Source organism: Quercus suber, unplaced genomic scaffold (assembly GCF_002906115.3).
Source record: "Quercus suber isolate HL8 unplaced genomic scaffold, Cork oak 2.0 scaffold_255, whole genome shotgun sequence".
NCBI lineage: Eukaryota > Viridiplantae > Streptophyta > Magnoliopsida > Fagales > Fagaceae > Quercus > Quercus suber.
In genome coordinates, this window is record NW_027069711.1 from 489,851 (window position 1) to 512,424 (window position 22,574).

Consider the following 22,574-nt stretch of genomic DNA (forward strand, 5'->3'; position numbering starts at 1 on the left):
TGAGTGAGTTTCAGGTGAATTGTTATGTGTAACTGAATTCTGAATTATGACAACTTTGCTCAAAATCTCACCTGCCATATTAATTCTTGATTTTATGAAATTCTTGTTGTAGCACTTTGAACTCTTTCGTCAGAATATAATCTTCAATGACATTATGCAATTTACAATTTAAATAGAAACACAAATACGTGGAAATGTGCAATTACAACTAAAACTTTTGAATCAGAATTTTGCCAACACAAAATATCCTAACACCATCAAAACAAAACAACTCATTTTGTTGTGCAGATATGTTTTCAACATGTGAACTATCATCTTACAATATATACGACCATTATTTTCCTTTATTTAGTTTTCCAATCCATAATATATTACAATGCATTCAAAATCTTATATTTAATTGGTGTTCATGATAATAAAAATTTTATTAAATAAAACAATGATGAAAATGAAACGTAACAGATGCACTAAGGGTGTTAGTTTAGGAAATATTTTTAAAAAATTTTTATTGGAAAAGAAAAAAATTACTATTTTTTTGATTGTTTTTCATATTTTCCAAGAAAATTGCATACAAACTTTTATAAAATGGTCTATTGACAAATTCTCTAAAGGCACCCATTAACAAAGCTCATCATAGTATTAGTGCAATGTAGTATAAACCAATTCCAAACGAGAGTTGGTAGTGACACTTTTCATTACGATCCACCCAACTTTAGGGTTTTGAAGTTTGCTAGTTTGATATTAACCAACTAATGTTCGCTTGTTTGATATCAATAGCCATACATTTATTCATGAATTACAATAGCTTTTATCTCACAGGTAATCATACAGTAGTACTTAATGCCTCCTCTAATGCTTTACTGTCAGTGGAAGCAGCTACGTATTTGATAAGAAAGTCTTTGTATGGCAAGGACTTATAAAGCGCTGGGTGGCTTGCATCAACCAAACTTTTTGCTGGTTCTATAAGTGTTTCATTTGATGGACTAAGAAAGTAGGAAGCAGTTGTTCGAGCTACATTTGAATTTGTCACCACTCGATGTTCAGCACCTTTCAGCTTCCCATTGCTAATAATCTACAACTCAATGTGACACAATTCCAAGAACAATAATTAAAAAAACCATTAAAGAAACTAGACGATTGCACCCAAAATAAAAATCACCCTAAATTATGAGATAATTACACTTTGTAGTTTGCACAATAAACCATGAAAACTTGCAATCACCACCCTAATTATAATAAACTTTGTAAATTGCATCCAATAGCTTGATTGACTATTAAAATTAATGATAACTTGAAAGTCACATTTTTTACCCACTTCAATTCTGTTTGAGATCCGCTTATTTTGCTAAAATTGAAAACTTTTTGCTGAAAGTATTGTAAATAAAGGTAAAAGTTGCTTGAAAGAGTACAGTGGGACACATGAATAGTACCAAAAAGTGCAGTGGAGCCCATAAATAGTAACAAAAATAAGCTGAATAGTAAAATAAGCTAGCAAAATTAATCATACCAAACAGACTATTAAGGAACCATATTTTTATGGTCTATGTGCCCGCACATGATTGTTAATTTTAACTGTCAATCACATTGCAAGATGTAATTAAAATAGTACAGTGGAACATATGAATAGTACCAAAAAGTGTAGTGGAGCCCATAAATAGTAACAAAAATAAGCTGAATAGTAAAATAAACTAGCAAAATTAATCATATCAAACAGACTATTAAGGAACCATATTTTTATGGTCTATGTGCCCGCACATGATTGTTAATTTTAACTGTCAATCACATTGCAGGATGTAATTAAAAAAAGAAAGAAGAAACTGTAACAATTTGGGTGATGATTGTAAGTTTCATGGTTTGAGGAGCAAGTTTAGGTGATTTTCTACTATTATCCCTAAAAAAAAAAAGTTGATTATTGTGGGGGGGAAAAAAGCCCAAAGCTACCTAACGGGCCTGGAACCGCCTGTTAAGGACTATTGTATTTCCGAGGATTAATAGGTGGTTGTGACGGCCCATCTAAAGGAGGGAGCCCAGAAGCAGAAGGGGAGTGTCGTCCGAAGAGGTCACCGTTGGTCCGAGGATGTCTTGCTCCTCGGCTATGATGAGCCTTGATCAAACGAACGTGTGGAAGGTCTGACTAATCTTCCCAACGGTCCCAACGACAATGATAGATCCTGGGTGGATCTAGAAATGATCAGAACTAAAAAATATCTGAAGGAAAAGCTGGTACCACCGCATTTAATGCGCTGCAACAGCTTTTCTGGCCGCATTTATGTGGAGAAGACCCCTGAACAGTGCAACCTCAGCTACCGCCACTCACAAAGAACTAAAGTAGACACACGATGTGACATGCACTTGAGTGGATGCGTGGATGAAGAACAAGTGGACAATGGAGATAATAGGAAGGAATGCTATATAAAGAAGAAGGGTCCCTGATGATAGAGGATCGGAAGGAGAAAGAGAAAGAGAGAGAAAAACTTTACTGTAGTTCTGAATATTGTAATCACAGTTCATTCAATAAAATGCCTCTTCGGACATTCATTCATAGAGCTATCTAAGCTTCAGTTTATGTTATCATCACCGCACATAACCTAGCCAACTGTTCTGTACTTCATAACCAGCCCAGCTCTTTCGATCCACTCTCTACAAATTCATTGTTCTGGGTTCGTTGAGCCTTTAACCCATATCCTTTGGGCTTGGGCAACAAAAACTGACCCTACAATTATTATTATTATTATTTTTTTTATGATTTTATAAGAGACAAGGTTTTTTTTTTCATAAAGCGAGCGTGAAATTTTTATTAGAATACTATTTGTAACAACCTATGTTCGTATTAGGCTACTATTTGTAACAACTAGAGCTTTTCGCAATCATGTAAATAACTTAGATTGACTTACACACCCAATGTAAGAGCCAACAATTGTTTAAATAACGCCTTCATAATTCAAATCATTACTGTGAAGTATCACACATCAAATGAACTATCGGCTAGTTTTCACTTTTCACTAGTTAAACATCTCATTGTTACGAATTAGCAAGTATCTATTCTATACTATTAATAACAAAATTTTTTGTTTGGGTTTTAACATTTTGTGTACTAAAATATCCTCACACAAATTCTTAAACCCTCTAAAATACACCTATCTTTTAGTTAAATAATTTTATATTAAAAAAAATATAAACTAATTAAAAGAGTAATTTACTGTTACTAAGTTTTTTGTTTTTTCCTTTATATTCTCCATTTGGAATAAAAGTTAGGACACTATTTCTATTTGATTTTTAAACATTATTTTACGATATCTTACCTCTTTCTTAAAAAAAAAAAAACACACGATAATTTATATATCACTTTTAAACATTATAACATTAAACAAAAAATAAAAAAGAGCATTATATAAGATAATTACTAGTGTACCCATAGTGCACACAAGTAAATTGTGACTCGTGTGTACTTTGTGTATCCTAGAGTGTTTGTAATAGTCATTAGTCACCATTATATATATATAACCGAAACCTTTAAAATTCTCACAATTTTCCACATCATCATTTTAATTTATAATTTTTTTTAATATATCATCATTTTAATTTATAAATTTTTTAAAACTAAATAGTGAGAGAGTCCTAACAAGAGTCTCTCTCTCTCTTTTCCTTAATCCTAAATGTAAGGACTTGATTTGAACTTATAGCCCAACGTGTGTATGGACTTAAGCCCAAAAAGTCTAAAACAATAAATTTGTAGAGAATGGGTTTGAAAACTGGGTTTTAGTGAATTTAGTAACAAACCAATAGATTTTGATGATAAAGAAGGAAAGATAATAGACGTTTACTGAAGAAAAACATCCTCGGCCAAGTCCGAGGAGACTGATTCTTAGGTATTGCTTTCTAAAGCTTTATTATAAGTCTAGTTCTAGATTGCTACAGTGTTTTTTTTTTCAATCCCCCCACTCATAGAGGGTATCTTACATATATAGCTCCCTTCGAACCATCATGATCCTACACTTGTTGATCATTTGAGCCCCTACTTGAGTGCCCATCCTATCAGACACTCTCTTTGGCTTTCTGTGAGTTGTGGTAACCAAGGCAACACTATTCAAGGGTTTTCTTCACATAAATGCGGCTAGAAAAGCAGCTGTAGTGCATTTAATGCGGTGGTAGCAACTTTTCCTTAGATATTTTTGGGTTTCATTCCTTCTTATATGTTAATGAGGCATGTCCTTATCATTGGAGCTTTCATGAAGGTTACTTTCATCGTTGGAATACACATTTGAGTGATATCTATCATACCCAAGGAGGAATTCCTCTTTGGACCGCCTCCCATTCATTTCTTATTTATAATACTCTAAACTGAAACCCCTCATAACTATTAATCCCTCCCCGAACTTATCAACGTCCTTAAGCAAAGCCTAAGACCCAATGTATGATTTTGGGCTCTTATCCCTACAATAGCCTCTCAAAACTTCGGTTGTTCCCTCTCATCCGAGGAGAAAAAGTGGGGTTTTGATTTTTAAGAGACAAGACCATTTATTTTTCTGGTTTACACATGTGAGATAACCATTTCGCGTGTCCCATGATTGCTGCTGACGCTTTGAAACCAGCGAGGCGTCATTAATTACTCCAGGCGGCGCTTTGTTCCCCAGATCTAATGGTGAGGTGTAGATTTAACGGCTGATCTTTCTCTTGGAATTTTGAGCAAGATAACTCCCACTCATTTTCACCCTCTATATAAAGCCTTGAGGGAAATCATTCTCCTTTTACTTTACGAATTTTCAAGTTCTTCAAAGATTTCAAGCGCTCTAACTCACTGAACTCCCTACACTCCTGAGTTTTCCTAACTCTTTTCCTTAAGAAATTACCAAAAGATTTTCCTAAAGGTTCAGGATTTAGTACACTCACTTGCTTTTGTAAGTAACTATCTCCTCCAAATTTCTTTTTCTCCTCAACCATCCTCCTCAGCCTTTTTTCTTTTCCAGAAAATTTCCTTTGCGTTTTCTATGTTTGCTTAGATGGGTAGATTTAAGCACTTAGTAGACTCTCTAGTCGGTATGGAGGGTTTTAGGGCCAAATACCATATCCCACAGGGGGTGGGCTTACAATATTGTCCCCCAGACTGAATACTTACCAATAGAGAGGTGGGTGAAGTTTTCATTCTAATGATCGCTTTTATAGAGGGAGGAATGACATTTCCCATGGGTAGGACAACCAAAGATTATTTGCTCAACCATAGGTTATGCCCCCATTAGTGCGCTCCAAACATGTTTAGAGTCTTAGGGAGTGTAGATGCCCTAAATGACCAAATGAATCTTGGGCTTACATGGCACGACGTCACTCACATGTATGAGTGTCATTCTCTCGTCAGGGGATATTACCTCAAATCTCGGTCTGAAGAGGTGAGATTAATATCTTGCCTTCCTAAGTCCAAAAAGGGCTTGAAGGACGATTACCTAGTCGTCTCCGGGGAGTGGCATGACGATCTTCACTACCTAGTTAGGGCAAGAACACCAGGTGGGGTGCCCTAGGATTAGGTCCCTTGGTAGGGACCTTAGTTTTCTAAGTTTTTCTTAAATCATTCTAAGCCATTCGTCTCCTCGAATAATAGTTGTCATTGACCTAACCACGATTTCCCTTTCGGATGTTTTTGTAGGTAAAGATCACATCTCTCTGAAACTTAGTCTTGTCAACATTCTTGGGCTTAACTACTTGCTGAGGTCGGAAATATTTGCAAGCGAAGATGGACAGCTACAAGCTGCTCACCTAATCTTAGATTATAAGCCCTTGTCACGCATATTTCAGGACATAGGCCAAGCACTAAGAGCAAGTAACCCTAAGCTTGCTCGAATAGACATATCTAAGCCTGGGTTCTTGGCTCGTAGAGACATTCCCCCTGTTAAGCTGCCACCCCAGCGCATTCCTTAACAAGTAGTTGCTCTAAGAGAGGAGTCAGCCTCGTCTTGCCATTCCTTAGACACCGAGATCAACCAGTTCCACTTCGAAGAAGAGGAAGGGGCACCGAAAAGGCCTGTAGAGCTTTCAGACTCCAAGACTGAGTCTAATAGATTGTCTGCGGTCCATCATCCAAGGTTAATAGTCACTCAGCCAGATACTAGTTCTGAGGAAGACGAAGGTATAGACCTAAAGCAGAGATCCGACTTAAAGGGCCTAATGGCGAATAGGAACAAGGGACAAACTTCAAAAGATGTCCCTAAAACACAAGTTCCTCCCAATCTTCCTCCTCCTCCCTCTCCACTCTCTGCTGACCTTGGACTGAAGGCCAATCCGGACTTAAGGAAGAAGAGGACAGTAGAGGACTTGGAGGAAGGTGAGGTGGCACCTCAAAAGGGTGCTAAGCAGCAGAAGAAAACCAAGGACCCCAAGGACAAGAGGGCCAAATCGGTAGAGAGCAGGGATGAAGCTGAAGTGCGTTGAGGGTAGCGCACTTGGGCCTCTCAGCTAGAGGTGGAGGGTGCTCCCATTCCTTGGGATGCCATGCTTTGGGAGTCTTAAAGAAGGCACGCCACTATCCTCGCCGAGGCTCTAGAGCAACCTCTTCTCCTCCCCAGAGACATGGAGGACCTCAGGCGTACCAGGCAACCTGACCTATTTATGTCATTGAAGAGGGACCTCGTAATGGTAAGTCAGTCAACATTCTTCTTCGCCAAACACTTAGGTGCACATTTATTCATATGTATATATTTGATCTCTTCACTATTATCATGCAGATCACTCGACAAGTTTTTGTAGCTGAGGAGTGGGTCAGGAACGCTTGTGATGAAGTTAATGCCAAGCCCCACTCCCGAGCTAATGTTGAGAAGATTCTTGTAGCCCTTAAGGAGGAGCACAAAAAGTTGACCAATAAGCTGAAAGAGGTAGGCAAAGAGCACCAGAGCGCCTTGGCTGGCCTTAAAACCGTTGAGGCCCAAGCCGAGGACCAGTGCAAATTGCTTTACAAAGATAAACCTGGCCACCGAAAAAAAAATTGTTTTGGACCTCAATGCTAAGCTGCAAAGAGTCAAAGATACAGCTAGGGTGGCTAGGGAAGTTGCTGAGGCCGCGGTGAAGGGGGGGGGTATTCTTCATTTTGCCCCAGTCTTGGATAAATAATTAAGGACTTCAACTTACTAAAAGTAATTAATCCGAGAAGTTGGTTATAACCTTAGATTTGTTTTGACACTTAGTGAAAAACAGATAGATATCAGAGAATGTCAATTTCCCCAGGCATCTGGTCTGAGGACCTAGACATGATTAAGGTTCTGTTTAAGCACTTATAAAAGATGTCATAGTATGTTAATTTCCCAAAACATCTAATCTGAGGACTCAGGCATGACTAAGGTTTTGTTTAAGCACTTTTAAAAGATGTCATAGTGTGTTAATTTTCGTAAAGCATCTAGTCCGAGGACTCAGGCGTGACCAATGTTCTGTTTAAGCATTTAGAAAGATGTCATAGAGTGTTAATTTTCCTAAAGCACTTATAAAAGATGTCATAGTGTATTAATTTTCCCAAAGCATCTGGTCTAAGGACTCAGGCATGACCAATGTTTTGTTTTAGCCCTTAGAAAGATGTCATAGAGTATTAATTTTTCCAAAGCATCTGGTCCGAGGACTCAGGCATGACTAATGTTCTGTTTAAACACTTATAAAAGATGTTATAGGATGTTAATTTCCCCAAAACATCTGGTTCGAGAACTCAAGTATGACTAAGGATCTGTTTAAGTACTTATAAAAGATGTCATAGTATGTTAATTTTCCCAAAGCATCTAGTCTAAGGACTTAAGCATGACCAAGGTTCTATTTAAGCATTTAGAAAGATGTCATAGAGTGTTAATTTCCCTCAAGCATCTGGTTTGAGGGCTCAGGCATGACTAAGGTTCTGTTTAAGCACGTATAAAAGATGTCATAGTGTGTTAATTTTTCTGAAACCTCTGGTCCAAGGACTTAGGCATGACTAAGGTTCTTTTTAAGCACTTATAAAAGATATCATAGTGTGTTAATTTTTCCAAAGTGTCTGGTCCGAGGACTCAGCATGACTAAGGTTCTGTTTAAGCACTTATAAAAGATGCCATAGCGAGTTAATTTCCCTAAAACATCTGGTCTAAGAACTCAAGCATGACTAAGGTTCTGTTTAAGCACTTATAAAAGATGTCATAGTGTGTTAATTTTTCCAAAGCTTCTGGTTCGAGGACTCAGGCATGAATAAGGTTCCGTTTAAACATCTATAAAAGATATCATAGAGTGTTAATTTTTCCAAAGCATCTGGTTTGAGCACCTAGGCATGACTAAGGTTCTGTTTAAGCACTTATAAAAGAAAGAATAATAGGAAGTACAATACCTTTATGCAACATATGAAAATATTGATAAAGGAAACTTTTATTAATAATAATACCTCTTCAGGTTGTTTACATTCCAAGGGTGTGGTATTACATGCTCATCTAAATCTTCTAGAAAATACGCTCCTATACCAGCCATCGAGCTGATGCAGTATGGTCCTTTCTAGTTGGGCCCTATCTTTCCCCATGCCGGGTTCTTTGTAGCACCTAGAACTTTTCTCAAAACCAAGTCACGAGGCACTAATGGCCTTAGCTTTACATTGGCATCATAACCTTGCTTGAGTTTGTGTTGGTAGTATGCCAATTGAACCGTCGCATTCCCTCTTCTCTCTTCAACAAAGTCTAAGCTCTTTTTTAGCAACTCATTGTTATTGCTCAGATTGAAAGAGCTAGTCCTTAGTGTAGGGAAGTCGGTTTCCAAGGGAATAATAGCCTTGGCCCCGTATGTCATTGAAAAAGGAGTTTTCCCAGTTGATCTGCAAGGTGTGGTTCGGTATGTCCAGAGGACATGTGGCAACTCTTCTACCCATTTTTCATTCGCATCATCCAATCTCTTCTTGAGTCCATTCACTATAACTTTGTTAACATCCTTGGCTTATCCATTCTTTTGGGGATAAGCTGGAGTAGAGTATCTATTCGTAATTCCCAAGTCATAGTAGTATCTCCTGAAAGATTTGCTACCAAACTGAAGGCCGTTGTTTAAAATAAGCATATGAGGGACTTTGAATCGTGTGACAATGTTTTTTTAAACAAACTTCTTGGCGTCCACGTCCCTGATATTTGCCAAGGGCTCGACTTCAACCCATTTAGTGAAATAGTCCATGCTAACTAGCAGGTATCTCTTGTTTCTTGCTGCTTTGGGGAAAGAGCCTACAATGTCTAAGCCCCATTGCGCGAATGGCTAAGGGCTGGACAGAGGGTTAAGGATTCCTTTTGGTTGATGTATGTTTAGTGCGAATCTTTGACTTTGGTTGCACTTTCTTACATACTTCTATGCTTCCTTTTGCATGTTTGGCTACCAGTAGCCTTAAGTAATGGCCCTGTGCGCCAAAGATATACCTCTGGTGTGACTCCTGCAAATCCCCTCATATAACTCCTCAAGGAGTAATTCTGTTGTCTCGGGGTGTATGCATAGCAGCTATAGCCTAGAAAAGGAGCGTTTATATAACTTTTGGTCCTTGGACAGCCAGAACGAGGAGCCTTTCTATGTACCTTATCTGCTTCTGATTTCTCTTTGGGTAGGATATCCTTCTTCAAGAATAGTACCAAGAGGTCCATCCAGCTAGGCCCTACTCTGACTTAGTGAACATGGACCACATCTGTCTCCACCCCTGCGGGTTTGTGCAAATCCTCTACAAGGATGACCCGAGGTAAGTTCTGTGTCGAGGAGGTCGCAAGTGTGGCTAGGAAATCAGCATGCATGTTTCCACTTCTAGGGATGTGCAACAGGTTGAAAGATTAACTGCAAATGTCTAACCTGACTTAAGGACCCCCGTATCCTTTCGTCTTTGGCTTTAAACTCTCCGTTCACTTGGCCAACAACCAATCTTGAGTCTAAGAATACCTCCAATGCCTTTCCGCCCATTTTTTGAACCATAGCCAATCCCATTAGTAGAGCCTCATATTCAACTTCGTTATTTATGGTCGAGAAGTCCAACCTCAATGACTTATTAATGGTGATCCTTTCGGGGGATACTAGTACTAGCCCCATTCCGGAACCTTCTGATTTTTCACACCATCAACATACACTTTCCAGGATAAGGGACCTCGTTGGGAGATCATGCTAACCGATTTTTCATCAATGTTTTTATCCTCTACTTCTACTTCTAACGGGGATTCAGCAAACTCAACTACCAGATCCGCGAGGACTTGACCCTTGACAGAGGTGCGAGGCATGTATTTGATGTCAAAAGCCCCTAAGATTGTGCCCCATTTAGCGATCCTCCCTTTGTAATCAACACTTCAGAGCAGTGCTCGGAGTGGGAGCTGAGTTAGAATGACTACCGTGTGTGCCTGGAAGTAATTGGGGAGTTTACATGTAGCATGTACTACTGTAAAAATGGCTTTCTCCAGTGGTAGATAGCGGATCTCGGCTTCATGTAGTAACTTGCTCACATAATAAACTGGCCTTTGTATGCTGCTATCAACTCATATCAAAACCAAACTTATAACATGAGGGGCCACAGCAATATAGGCAAACAAGACCTCATCCTTCACAAGACTGGACATGATAGGTGGCTGAGAGAGATAATCCTTAAGCTGCTGGAAGGCTAAGGCACACTCCTCGGTCCAGAAGGGTTTGCACTTGTTGGCTGACTGAGAGATAAATCAGTTTAAGGTAGCAGTCATTCCGATCAATTTCTAGACTTTCTTGGGATTCCAAGGTGGTTGTAAACTGTTGATTGTCTTAATCTGATCGGGGTTAACTTTAATCCAGCGATGAGTAACCATGTAGCCTAGAAATTTGCCTGATCTCACATCAAAAAAGCACTTAAAAGCGTTAAGGCACAACTTGCGCTTCCTTAGAATTTTAAAAATGTTACCGAGATCTCCCACATGCTCGGACATTACCTTACTTTTCACCACCATGTTGTTTATATAGACCTCGATGCTCTTGCCTAACTATGGTTCAAACATTCTAGTCATCATCTTTTGATAGGTAGATACTGCGTACTTCAAACCAAAGGGCATCACCTTGTAATAATAGTTCCCAATGGGGGTGACGAAAGCTGTCTTCTCCTGATCATCTAGGGCTAGTGGTATCTGGTGGTATCCCTGAAAGGTATCTAAGAAGCTCATCTAAGGATGGCTTACGGTTGTGTCCACCAATTGGTTTATCCTAGGCATAGGGAAGAGATCCTTTGGGCAAACTTTATTCAGGTCTGTGAAGTCCACACATACTCGCCATTTTCCACTCTTATTCTTTACCACCATGGTATTGGCCAACCACTCAGGGTAGAAAACTTCCTTGATAGCCCCTGCCTGCTTGAGCTTCTTCACCTCATCTCTAACAGCATCGGAGTGGTCCCTGGACGAGCGTTGAGTTGGTTGCTTCTTGGGGATGATAGATGGATTAACATTTAAATAGTGGCAGATAAAGCTCGGATCCACCCCCGAGGCTTCGTAAGCGCTCCATGTGAACACATCAACATTTCTCTTAAGAAACTCTATCAGCTCTTCCTTCTCTAGAGGAGGGAGTTGAGCTCCGATCAGAAAAACTTCTCTAGATCATCACCGACGACAACTGTTTCTAAGTTTTTGCACTCTGCCTCCTCGGCTGATCCATCAGCAGGAAGATTCGAAGCTTTTAATTGTTATGAGCCCCTTTCAGCAGAGGCCGAGGACCTAACTTCGGGCTGATGTAAGATGGTGGCTAGCAGGCACTGCCTAGTCGAGGATTGACTCCCAACAATTTCTTCAATTTGGCCACTCGACAGATATTTCACCTTTTGGTGCAGGGTAGAGGAGACGACTTTCAGCGCATGTAGCCAAGGCTTGGCCATAATGGCCGTGTAGAGGGACTAAGCGTCCACCACGATGAAGTCGACCTCCACTACTTTTGAACCAGTCTGCACAGGTAATCTAATCTAGCCCTTTGGAATGACGACATTCCTATCAAAACTTACCAGGGGCGAATTGTAGACTGTTAGGTCCTCGGGTCTTAAGTTCAGCCCCTTGTATAGGTCGGGGTACATTATCTCGGCACCACTGCCTTGGTCCATCATTACCCTCTTCATGTCGTATCCCCCAATCTTGAGCGTGACCACTAAGGCGTCATCATGGGGCTATATGGTTCCCACCTTATCTTCATCAGAAAAGCTCAACGCCTACTGGATACTCATTTTAGCCCTCTTTGGCTCAGCATTTGAGTTTTCGGCAGTTAGCTGAGCGACGTACATTACCCTGAAGGGGCAGGACCCAGTCCTCCCTAGAGCGGCGAAGATGACGTTTATCGTGCCCAATTGAGGTCTCGAGGAAGCATCTCTCTGAGGTTCTTGGCTAGTCTGATTCTCCTGGCCACTGGAATGATGCAAGAACTGCTTCAACTTTCCTTCTCAAACCAGCTGGTCCAAATGGTCCCACAAATTTCTACAGTCTTCTGTAATATATCCCTGATCTTTATGATATTGGCAATAGAGGTTCTGATTGTGCCTTATAGGGTTTCCTGCCATCTTATTTGGCCATTTAAAGAATGACTCATTCATTTTAATCTTCTCTAGAACTTGATACACCTGTTCCCGAAACACCATGTTGACTGCCTGAGTATTGGCAGGCCCTAACTACTCATCGAAGTCCCTCCGAGGCCGGTTGTTGCTGTATTGATCCGACCTGAAATTCCTCCTCTCCTAAGAGATAACTTTAGCCTTACCTTTCCCTTGCTATTGGTCCTTCTCAACCTTCTTATATTTGTCAATTCGATTTATGAGTTGGTGCACGTTGGTGACAGGTTTGCCTGTTAAAGACTTCCTTAGACCGTGCTCGGTTGGGAGGCCAACCTTGAAAGTACTGATGGTAACGTCATCGAAATCACCATTTATTTCACTATACATCGCCCAATATCTGTTCGAGTACGCTTTCAAGGTTTCCCTTTCTCGTATGGATAAGGACAATAGGGAATCCAAGGGTCGAGGAACCGTGCTACAAGTGACGAAACGAGAGCCAAATGCCTGGGTGAGCTTCTTGAAGGAGTCTATGGAGCCCTCCCTTAAGCCATCGAACCATCTCATTGCCATGAGTCCTAGACTGGAGGGGAACACCTTGCACATTAAGGCTTCGTTCTTGGAATGGACAACCATCCTCTGGTTGAAATGGCTCACATGCTCCACAGGATCTGTTCGACCATTGTAGATGGTGAATGTTGGCTGATTGAATCATTGAGGAAGCTTTGCTCCTTCGATCCTGCGCGTGAAGGGCGACTTGGAAATCTGGTTCAACGCCCTGCTCATAGCATCATTTCCTAGGCCTTTGCGAGGTGGGCTCTTATATCTACGTTCGTGATGGCGCTCTTCCTCATAGGAGACAGACTCGCTAGGTGGGGTCCTTGACTTTCGTCTATAACTAGCATCCTCTTTATTATCAGAAGAAATATTGGAGTTGGAGGGGGTTCGCTTTCGCTATGCACGGTGCAGCTTTCTCTTTAGCTAGTCAACCTCCAGTTGTAGGGCCCTAGTATCTTCCTCACGAGAGAGATGGCTCTTACCCCGGGGCTGACTCTTACCAGACTAGACAATATGCACACTCCCCTCCTAATCTCTTCTACGTTCGAGGTTGAAGAAAGGGTTTTGACGTTGGGATCCTATGGATTCTTCCTAGTGTGGACTTGAGCCTACCATGGTTGAATGTCGCACTCACTATCGCCCAAGTAAACTCCCCATAGACGGCACCAATTGTAAGGACCTGATTTGAACTCCAATGATAGGTGTTTACTGAAGAAAAATGTCCTTGGCCAAGTCCGAGGAGATTGACTTTTATGTATTGCTTCCTAAAACTTTATTATAAGTCTAGTTCTAGATTGCTACAGTATTTCTTTCTTCATTTTTCGATCCCCCCCCCCTCATGAAGGGTATCTTACATTATATAGCTCCCCGTAAACTATCTTGATCCTACACTTGTTGATCATTTGAGCCCTTACTTAAGTGCTTGTCCAATCAAACACCCTCTCTGGCTTTCTATGAGTTGTGATAGCTAAGACAATACTATTCAGGGGTCTTCTCCACATAAATGTGGTTAGAAAAGCAGTTGTAGTACATTTAATGTGGTGGTAGCAGCTTTTCTTTAGATATTTTTGGGTTCCCTTCATTCTCGTATGTTCATGAGGCACGTCCCTATCATTGGAGCTTCCATGAAGGTTGCTTTCATTGTTGGAATACACATTTGAGCGATCTCTATCATACCCAAGGAGGAATTCCTCCTCAGGCCGCCTCACATTCATTTCCTATTTATAATACTTTAAACTGGAACCATTCATAACTATTAATCCCTTCTCAGACTTGTCAACGTCCTCGAGCAAAGCCTAAGGTCCAATGTATGATTTTGGGCCCTTATCCCTACACTAAAATTTTATTTATTTATTTAATTTTTTTATGTGAGTCTTTTTTTTAAAACCTAAAGTGAGTCCTTTTAATTAAAAAAAAAAAAAAAATTCTAACGTCTAGTCTTTTTAAAACTAAATAGTGAGAGAGTCTTAACAGGAGTCTCTCTCTCTTTTTTCCTTAATCCTAATTTTTTTTTTGAAACCTAAAGTGAGTCCTTTAAAAAAAAATTTGTAACGTGAGGTCTAATATATGTGAAACTAAAATCTCTAAAATTCCCACAATTTTCCACATTATCATTTTAATTTAATTTTTTTTAAAATTTATCATCATTTTAATTTATAATTTATTTAATTTTTTAAACTAAAGAGTGAGAGAGTTCTAACAAGAGCCTCTCTCTCTTTTTCCTTAATCCAATTTTTTTTTTTTAATTTGTTTTTTACGTGAGTCTATTTTTTTTTTGAAACCTAAAGTGAGTCATTTAAAAACCTATAGTGAGTCCTTTAAAAAAAAAAAAAAAAAAAATTCTAAGGTGAGGTCTAATTAAAAAAAATTATAATTATTTTTTTAGTCCTAATTCTAACTTAAGTCTCTCAAAAAGTCAAAAATTTCAGTTTTATATTATATATAGATAATAATAATGATGTGGCAATTTCTAAGAATATGAGAATGCAATTTGTAGATCTACTATCAAGGTAACATAGATTAGATTGCTGGTGGACACTGGATAGTAGATTTAATTGCAGTTGAGTATTATGTGAAGTTATCACCATAGAATAGCCCACGCCGGAATGTGTTATGTGGAATCAATGATATAAAAGAAAAAGAATTTTTCTAAACCATTATATTGAACAAAAAAATACTTATTTTCATTCATTTTCAAATTATACATTTTTTAAAGTTAAGTCATAAACTTTAAAGCAAAATAAATACTTTTAGTTTTTATTTAACTATCCCGTGCATCGCATGAAATAGCGACTATCATTTATATATATATATATATATTAGCTAAGAGCTTGTGAAGATATATGTACCTGCAACGGATAACCTATGTTAACCACAAAAGCGTTAGGAATGGGTTCCACAACAATCCATTCCTCATCCTTAAAGACTTGAAGCCCGTATACATCACTTTGAAGAAGAATATTAATGAAAACAGGGTCCATATGTTTGCCCAAGCCCAAGGTTAAGCTTGGGTCTGGGCATGGGGGATAGTGATTGACCACCAGTATTTGATTTCCAACAAGTCTACCAAGGCTGATTCCCAGGCCTTGGGAAATGAACTCCAAAATTCTAAACCCCAACTTCCTTACTTCAGCTGCATATGGCCCAACAACTTCTCTGAAAAAGGTTTCATGAAAAATAATGATGTTTATTTTTGTTCTTATATATGTGATATGTCAAGTCACTACACTTACTACACGAGACAGATTCAACATAGCATGAAATAACAAATTATACATATGCGACTATGAGGATTTACCGATATCTAGGTGGTTGTTCAGGCCAAAATTGGATGTATTTCTCTAGAGGATTACAATGGTGTATCAATGCATCCCTCCAGAGGTGAAACTTTTCAGTTGCATAATTTGCACTGCTTGTGTAGATGAAGCAGCTCTTATTGGGGTCCTTTGAAGATTCGATTGCCTTGTCCTTACCAGATAATGCATGAAACTCCTTAAAAATACTCATGGCCTCATCCATTAAGTTGCTTGGGACTCCGTGGTTGATCACCTATTAGGTGGTACAAAACATAGCATAACACAAAATTATAAAATATGAAAAAAGTTTGCCAAAAGTGGTTCATATTGTGACCATGTTTGATGCCAAGCATCTGGTAGGAATAAATCACTGTCTGATAAAATAATAGAAAGAAAAGATGTGGTTGGAACCTGAAAGAATCCAAACTCTTGGCTAGCTTCAAAAATTTGTTGAATTATATCTGTTTGATCATGACCCCCAAGATCAATCACTGGAATATTGTTGGCTAGAGGAACAGTGAGCTTCCCTGGTCTTTTTTCCGGTGGGAGTATATATGATTCTGGCAAGGATCGATCATTGTACCAGCTTGAAACAAGGTGCTCCATGACTTGCAACTCAGATCTTTTAGGAAAGAGGAATGTCTATGGTGTGAAGAGAGAATCGACCACAAAAAAAGTCCTTAAAAAGCTTCCACAAGTTGAGTAAAATAACATTAGATTTTCCCTCAAGCATTCCTCCTCTGCCATATAGCACTCCACAAGTGGGAATGGACCGAATGGTACCCTGGCCTCTTGAAAAAAAATTCTTAATTTATTATTTAAAAATTTTTGCTAAAAATTTCATACTCCCATCCTCTCCCTATATTGAAAAAATTCTTAATTTATTATTTAAAAAATTTAGTTAAAAAATTCATACTACTACCCCCTCCCTATATTGAAAATCAACTCCCCAAAAACCAAAAATTTAAAAGCGGTCACCAGCCAGTGACGCCTCCAAATTTTTTTTTTAAGGGTAATTATTAAGAAACGTTTTTGTTAAACATCATTAAGAAACTTTTACCATGCAGAATCTAATAAAAAGATAACTTCAAATATTTACAAAAAAAAAAAATGCAAATATATAAAGTTTTACAGTTTCTTTTTATGAGTAATCATATTTTGAAAATAGTCTCTTTATCAATTTTGCAAGTTGCATCTTTAACAATGTACAAAACCAAGTAATCAATCTTAGAAAAATGAGTCATTGTTGCACATACCAAAAATAAAATTTTGAAGTTGACTTTCAAGTGCCAAGAAATCAACCTTAGAAAAATCAGACGAATAGAACTATGTTTGTTGGACATTTTCTATATGTTTGAAAGAGCCTAATATATTGTTAAGGGGAACAAATTTTAATTTTGTTGGGTCTTAAAAAATTTAGGATAGTCACAAATTTTTTTTTTTCAAGGGTGAACAAATAAAATAATTTTAAATATACTATAGATATGAGTTGGGTTCAAGTTATACTTGGTGTAGCTCTAACCAATGTTACACCACCTAATAAATTTTCATTGGATTAATATTTCCAAGATTTCATAGTTGGTGTATATATTCTCTATATTCTTAACACACACACACTTCAAATTTTGTGTCAATCAGATGTCATTTACTATTTGATCTAGAAACCCATCTTTTTTGCACAATTTTAAACACAAAAACTTAATATTTAGATACATAATCGATGACATAGTTATCGATCTTAGATGATCTTGAAATTTTGCAAGCATGTAGTGTATAAGAAGAGAATCTATTCCAATTGTGAAGTTGTTAAAATTCATATCCAATAGAAAATATTAAGTGATATAACATTACTTAATATATATATATATTTTAGAGGTGTTTGGTTAAGAGGAGGAGAGGAAAAAAAATGTGGTTGGGTCCGAGTGTTTTCTCCTCGGGCCTACCAAAATGTTTTATCGCCAAAATGGAGAGAAAACTAGGGGGAGAAGCTCAATTTTCTTAAGCTGACAAAAATGCCCATATGCACTTGCATATGAGTTTCGTGTTTTTTTTTTTTTTCTTTTGATTTTCGTTTCATCCAGATCCAATTGCATATCCCTTTTTTTGTTTCGCTTTTTTTCCCCTTTATTCTATTTTTTTCTACTTCTTTGTTTTGTTTTGTTTTGTTTTTTCTTGGTTTTTCTTGTACTTCTCAATATATATATATATATATATATATATATATATATTTTTTTTTTTTTTGTGCTCATCTTTCTTTGACTTTGTACAATTTTTTTATTAAAAAAAAATTAGTGTCCATACACAATATTTTTAATTAAAAAATGTGTTACTTTTTTTTTTATTTAAGTTGACATAATTGTAAATTTACACCAATTTTATTTTCCATCTTTTAATTTTTCTTTTCAACCAAACAAATACGATTTCCATCTCTCCACTTTTTCATCCTCCCAACCAAACACAAATGGGATAAAACTAAATCTCTTCTCTCCTCTCACTTTTCTATCATCTCTCCATTTTTTATCCTCCCACTTTTTTATCATCTCTCCATTTTTTATCCTCCCACTTTTCTACTCCTCCAACTAAACGGACCCTAAGAGGTTATCTCCTAAATAACTGTATTACAATTATCTCAATAATTTCTCCAGATTATTCACGATGGTCTTCTATTGGAATCGAGCCTCTTATTTATACTTGAAACTTTTCCATGTGTTGTTTTATCATGGGGCTTAAGACACTTGTTGAATTGATAACAGATGCTCTTAACTTCTTGTAATTGTTAATAATTAGTGTTGGAATTCCGAGAGAATTTGGTAAATAGCTTGCAATTTTCAAAATTTAACAATTTTTTCTCTTTTAAATGAACACCATCAAATTCAATTAATAATAAATAAATACAATACAATGATTTCACGTACCCAAAATGTAAAATCGCCCAAAAACTTGTGTATTTGCGTAGAATGCTTCTCTCTCTCTCTCTCTCTCTCTCTCTCTCTCTCGTTTTCATAGTTTATTTATTGTAAAGTGCACTTATCCTATAGTTTAGGGTATTTGTTTGTGCAATTAACTAGTTTTTTTTTTAAAAAAGGTTTTTTCTATTATTGTTCTTGGAATTGTGTTGTAGATTATCAGCAATAGGAAGCTGAAAAGTGTTGAACATCGAGTGATGACAAATTCGAATGTAGCTCGGACAACTGCTTCCTTCATCATTATTCCATCAGATAAAACACTTGTAGAACCAGCAAAAGCTTTGGTTGATGCAAGCAACCCTACGCTCTATAAGTCCTTGCCATACAAAGGCTTTCTTAGCAAATACAAAGCTACTTCCCATGACTATCAAGCATTAGAGGAGGTTTTAAGTACTACTCTTTGATTAATGGTTTGAGAAAAAAGCTATTGTACTTTATGACCATTGATATCAAACTAGCAAACATTACTTGGTTAATATGGTTGGTCAATTACACGATCAAGCCTAAAGTTAAGTGGATCATCATGATAATTGTCACTGTTAACTGTGGTTTGGAATTGGATAATACTACATTGCACTAATAATATGATTAATTTTTAATCATTGTTTTATTAATAAAAATTTTAATGTGATGAACACCTATTAAATATAAGATCTTGGATGCATTGTAATATATTATGAATTAGCAAACTAAAATATAGGCAAATAATGGTTGTATATATTTTAATTGCACGTTTCCATGTATTTGAGTTTCAAATTTAATTGTAAATTGCATAACGTCATTGAGGATCATATTCAGACGAAAGACTTCATAGTGCTACGATAGGAATTTCATTGGAGCAAGATTCAATGTCTTAAGCAAGATTTCAAGAAAAGTTGTCATAATTCAAAATTCATTTAAAAAAACAGTTTGCCTGAAAATCACTCAAAACTCAATAGAGCGAGTTTGCCTAGGAAATTTCAAAATTAAACACTCTTGATCAACCCTAAGTGTAGAGGATTGTTGTTGAAAACACGAAGGCAATCACAAATTTTCAAGTAGCCTTAGAGTATTTGAGAGATCAGATTTGCAGTAAGTGATTAATTTGTGTTATTGGATTGCTGAAAGAGAAATAACTAGTGTAGTTTGTTGGAAGTAGGAAGCTCGGATACAAGAAAAATTACTTATACTGAAGGTTTTGTAAGTTATTTTGAATTTCAACTATATTCTTAGTGGATTTGGTGAATTAGGTGCAGCCCTGAAGAATTTTTACTACTTTACGACTTGCAGCGTTAGTTGTGTGAGCTGTGGTGTGATTGCTTGATTAGGGGATCAAGCGCATCTTCAATTGGTATCAAATTAAGGTACACCTTGTTTGAATTGCTTTCCCTTGTTTGATCCTTGACCAAGAGCAACTCTACTTGTTAATCAGTGTAGTCATGTGACCACCCTGACTTGAATTTTCATATATATATATATATACACACACATATATACATTAAAAAAGTTTAAATTAGTTAAATTTTAAATTAAGATAGGTTATTGACCACCCTAAAATATATGCAACTTGCAACATTGATCATGAGACTATCATGCAACAATTTTCAAAATATGAAAACTCATAAAAGAAAATTGTAAAATTTGATATTTTTGTAATTTTTTTTCCAATATATGAAGTTCTCTTTTTATTAGACTTTGAATAGTTTAAGTTTCTTCGTGATGTTTACCAAAAACAATTCTTGCTGAGATGATTTTCAATGTAGGGAGAGGGTAGGAGTATGAATTTTTTGAGCTAAAATTTTTAAATAATAAAATGAGATTTTTTTTCAAGAGGCCAGGGTACCATTCTGTCCATTCCCACTTGTTGAGGTGCTATACGGCTATATGACCAAGGAGGAATGCTTTATGGAAACCTTGTGATGCCCTCTTCACATCATAGACATTCCTTTTTCCTTACAGATTTGAGTTGTTAGAATATATTAGCCCAATGTAATAGGTTCAAGCTCAATCCTTCTAGTCTAGAGCGTAGCCTACTATATGTACACATGTTATGGTTCATTATAACATTGGATTTGTACTTCCCTCTAATATATTATTGATGTAGCCCTTTAGGATTTCCTCCGTAGATGCAAGCCGTTAGGCTAAACCACGTAACCCTCGCATATTATTGTGTTCAATACTTTATGTTTCCACTTCCACAACCATACTAGCATATTCAACATGGTATATCAATGCTAATATTTAACATAGTACCAAAGTCAAACTTCATTCTTGGCCTCTAGCAAAGTCTCTCTATATCAAACTTGCTCTCATCTCCTTCCACAGATCTACCACGGCCTCCTCGAGCCATATCTCACTGCTGCCTAATTGTCGTCAACATCCTCCAACAGCGGCCGCGGTCTCGATATTTCCAAGCAAGTCATGTCTATCATTCTTAGGCTTGTGTCTTTAAAGCCTTCTTTTGTTGAAACCATCTCCACAAGCCTTGTCCTTGGCATCCCTTGAGAAACCCAAGAATTCAGTGGTAAGAATCAGTGACACGCATGGCCAATAGGTTCTGTGGCCAATTCACTCACCTCTCCAGATCTCATGCACATCTCATCTGATAGCCACACGCACTATTTAGACCAGTTCTCCATCGCTTGATCTTTAAAACGTGGAAATTCGGCAACCATCCACCTTGTCACACGCTTTCATGCGCTTGCCGTACATTCCACGCGCCACTTGAGTTATTCACGTGCTGTCACGTGCCGGGATAATGATTCTAACGTCAACATCAACTTGCTTACATCAGCCGCCATATCAGCTTGCTTACATCAGCGACCATGTCAGCATCCAGCCATCTGCTTACGTCATCTTGATGACATCATTACCGCTGACTCAGTTAAGCACTGCCTGTTTACTTTAATTTTTGACCAAAGGTGAAATTTTCAATAGGGCTTATCTTGCTTAATTTTTCACATAGATTCTAATTTTGGACTCCTTTTCTTCATTTGAAACTCCAAAATCACTTAATTGGCCCATTTCTCATCCTTTTTTGGGTCCTTCCTATGCAAAAAACTCACAAACCATACTTCATCTTGACATCGTCTTCACCGATCTTTTTTAGGCCTTCAATGTTGCCATTCTCCACCTATAGTAGCTTTTCTTGGTCATTGATGCAACCCTTGTTCGGTATTTTCAGATGTCGTCTTTCTATGTGCATGTCTCCATAGTGCCCAATCCTTCTAGTCACTTTCAAGGTCAAGGCATTTTTGTGGCTTCTTCAAGGCATTTTTGTGGACATCTTCATGGTTTCTTCAAGGCATTCTTCAAGGAATTTTTTTTAAGGGATCTTTTCAAGCTTCCACATTGAGTTTGAGAGGGGTGCTAGTATTTTAGCCCAATGTAATAGGCCAAAGCTCAATCCTTCTAGTCTAGAGTTTAGCCTACTATATATACACATATTATGATTTATTATAACATAGGATTTGTACTACACTCTAATATATTATTGATGTAACTCTTTAGGGTTTCCTTCATGGATATAGGCCATTAAGCTAAACCACGTAACCCTTGTGTGTTATTGTATTCTATATTTTATGCTTCCACTTTTGCAGCCATACTAGCATATTCAACATGGTATATCAATGCTAATATTTAACATGAGTTATTAGTCAAGAAGCACCTTGTTTCAAGTGGGTACAATGATCAATCCTTGCCAAAATCGTATATACTCCCACCAGAAAATAGACCAAGGAAGCTCACTATTCCTCTGGGCAACAATATTCCAGTGGTTGATCTATAATTCAACACATT

The 22,574-nt window shown here is 37.5% G+C and overlaps 1 protein-coding gene across 1 annotated transcript; it reads right to left on the reverse strand.

The window, feature by feature from the left end:
- Nucleotides 1–681: 681 nt before the first annotated feature.
- Nucleotides 682–16,631, reverse strand: LOC112033723 (hyoscyamine 6-dioxygenase). Its single transcript, XM_024066502.2, has 4 exons — nucleotides 16,243–16,631; nucleotides 15,834–16,084; nucleotides 15,385–15,691; nucleotides 682–1,072 (listed from the first exon to the last, which is right to left on the reverse strand). Exons 1-4 carry the CDS (start codon nucleotides 16,435–16,437, stop codon nucleotides 824–826), a joined length of 1,002 nt encoding a protein of 333 aa, XP_023922270.1. The 5' UTR covers nucleotides 16,438–16,631; the 3' UTR covers nucleotides 682–823.
- Between the last annotated feature and the right edge of the window lie 5,943 nt (nucleotides 16,632–22,574).

What these genes read in the sequence shown, in the direction of transcription:
- LOC112033723 (XM_024066502.2), bottom strand. Translation starts at nt 16,437, where the DNA reads ATGGAGCACCTTGTTTCAAGCTGGTACAATGATCGATCCTTGCCAGAA. An exon ending in GAACAACCACCTAGATATCG is followed by an intron (nt 15,692 to 15,833) that starts GTAAATCCTCAT and finishes AACCTTTTTCAG; the next exon opens with AGAAGTTGTTGGGCCATATG. An exon ending in ACATAGGTTATCCGTTGCAG is followed by an intron (nt 1,073 to 15,384) that starts GTACATATATCT and finishes ATTGAGTTGTAG; the next exon opens with ATTATTAGCAATGGGAAGCT.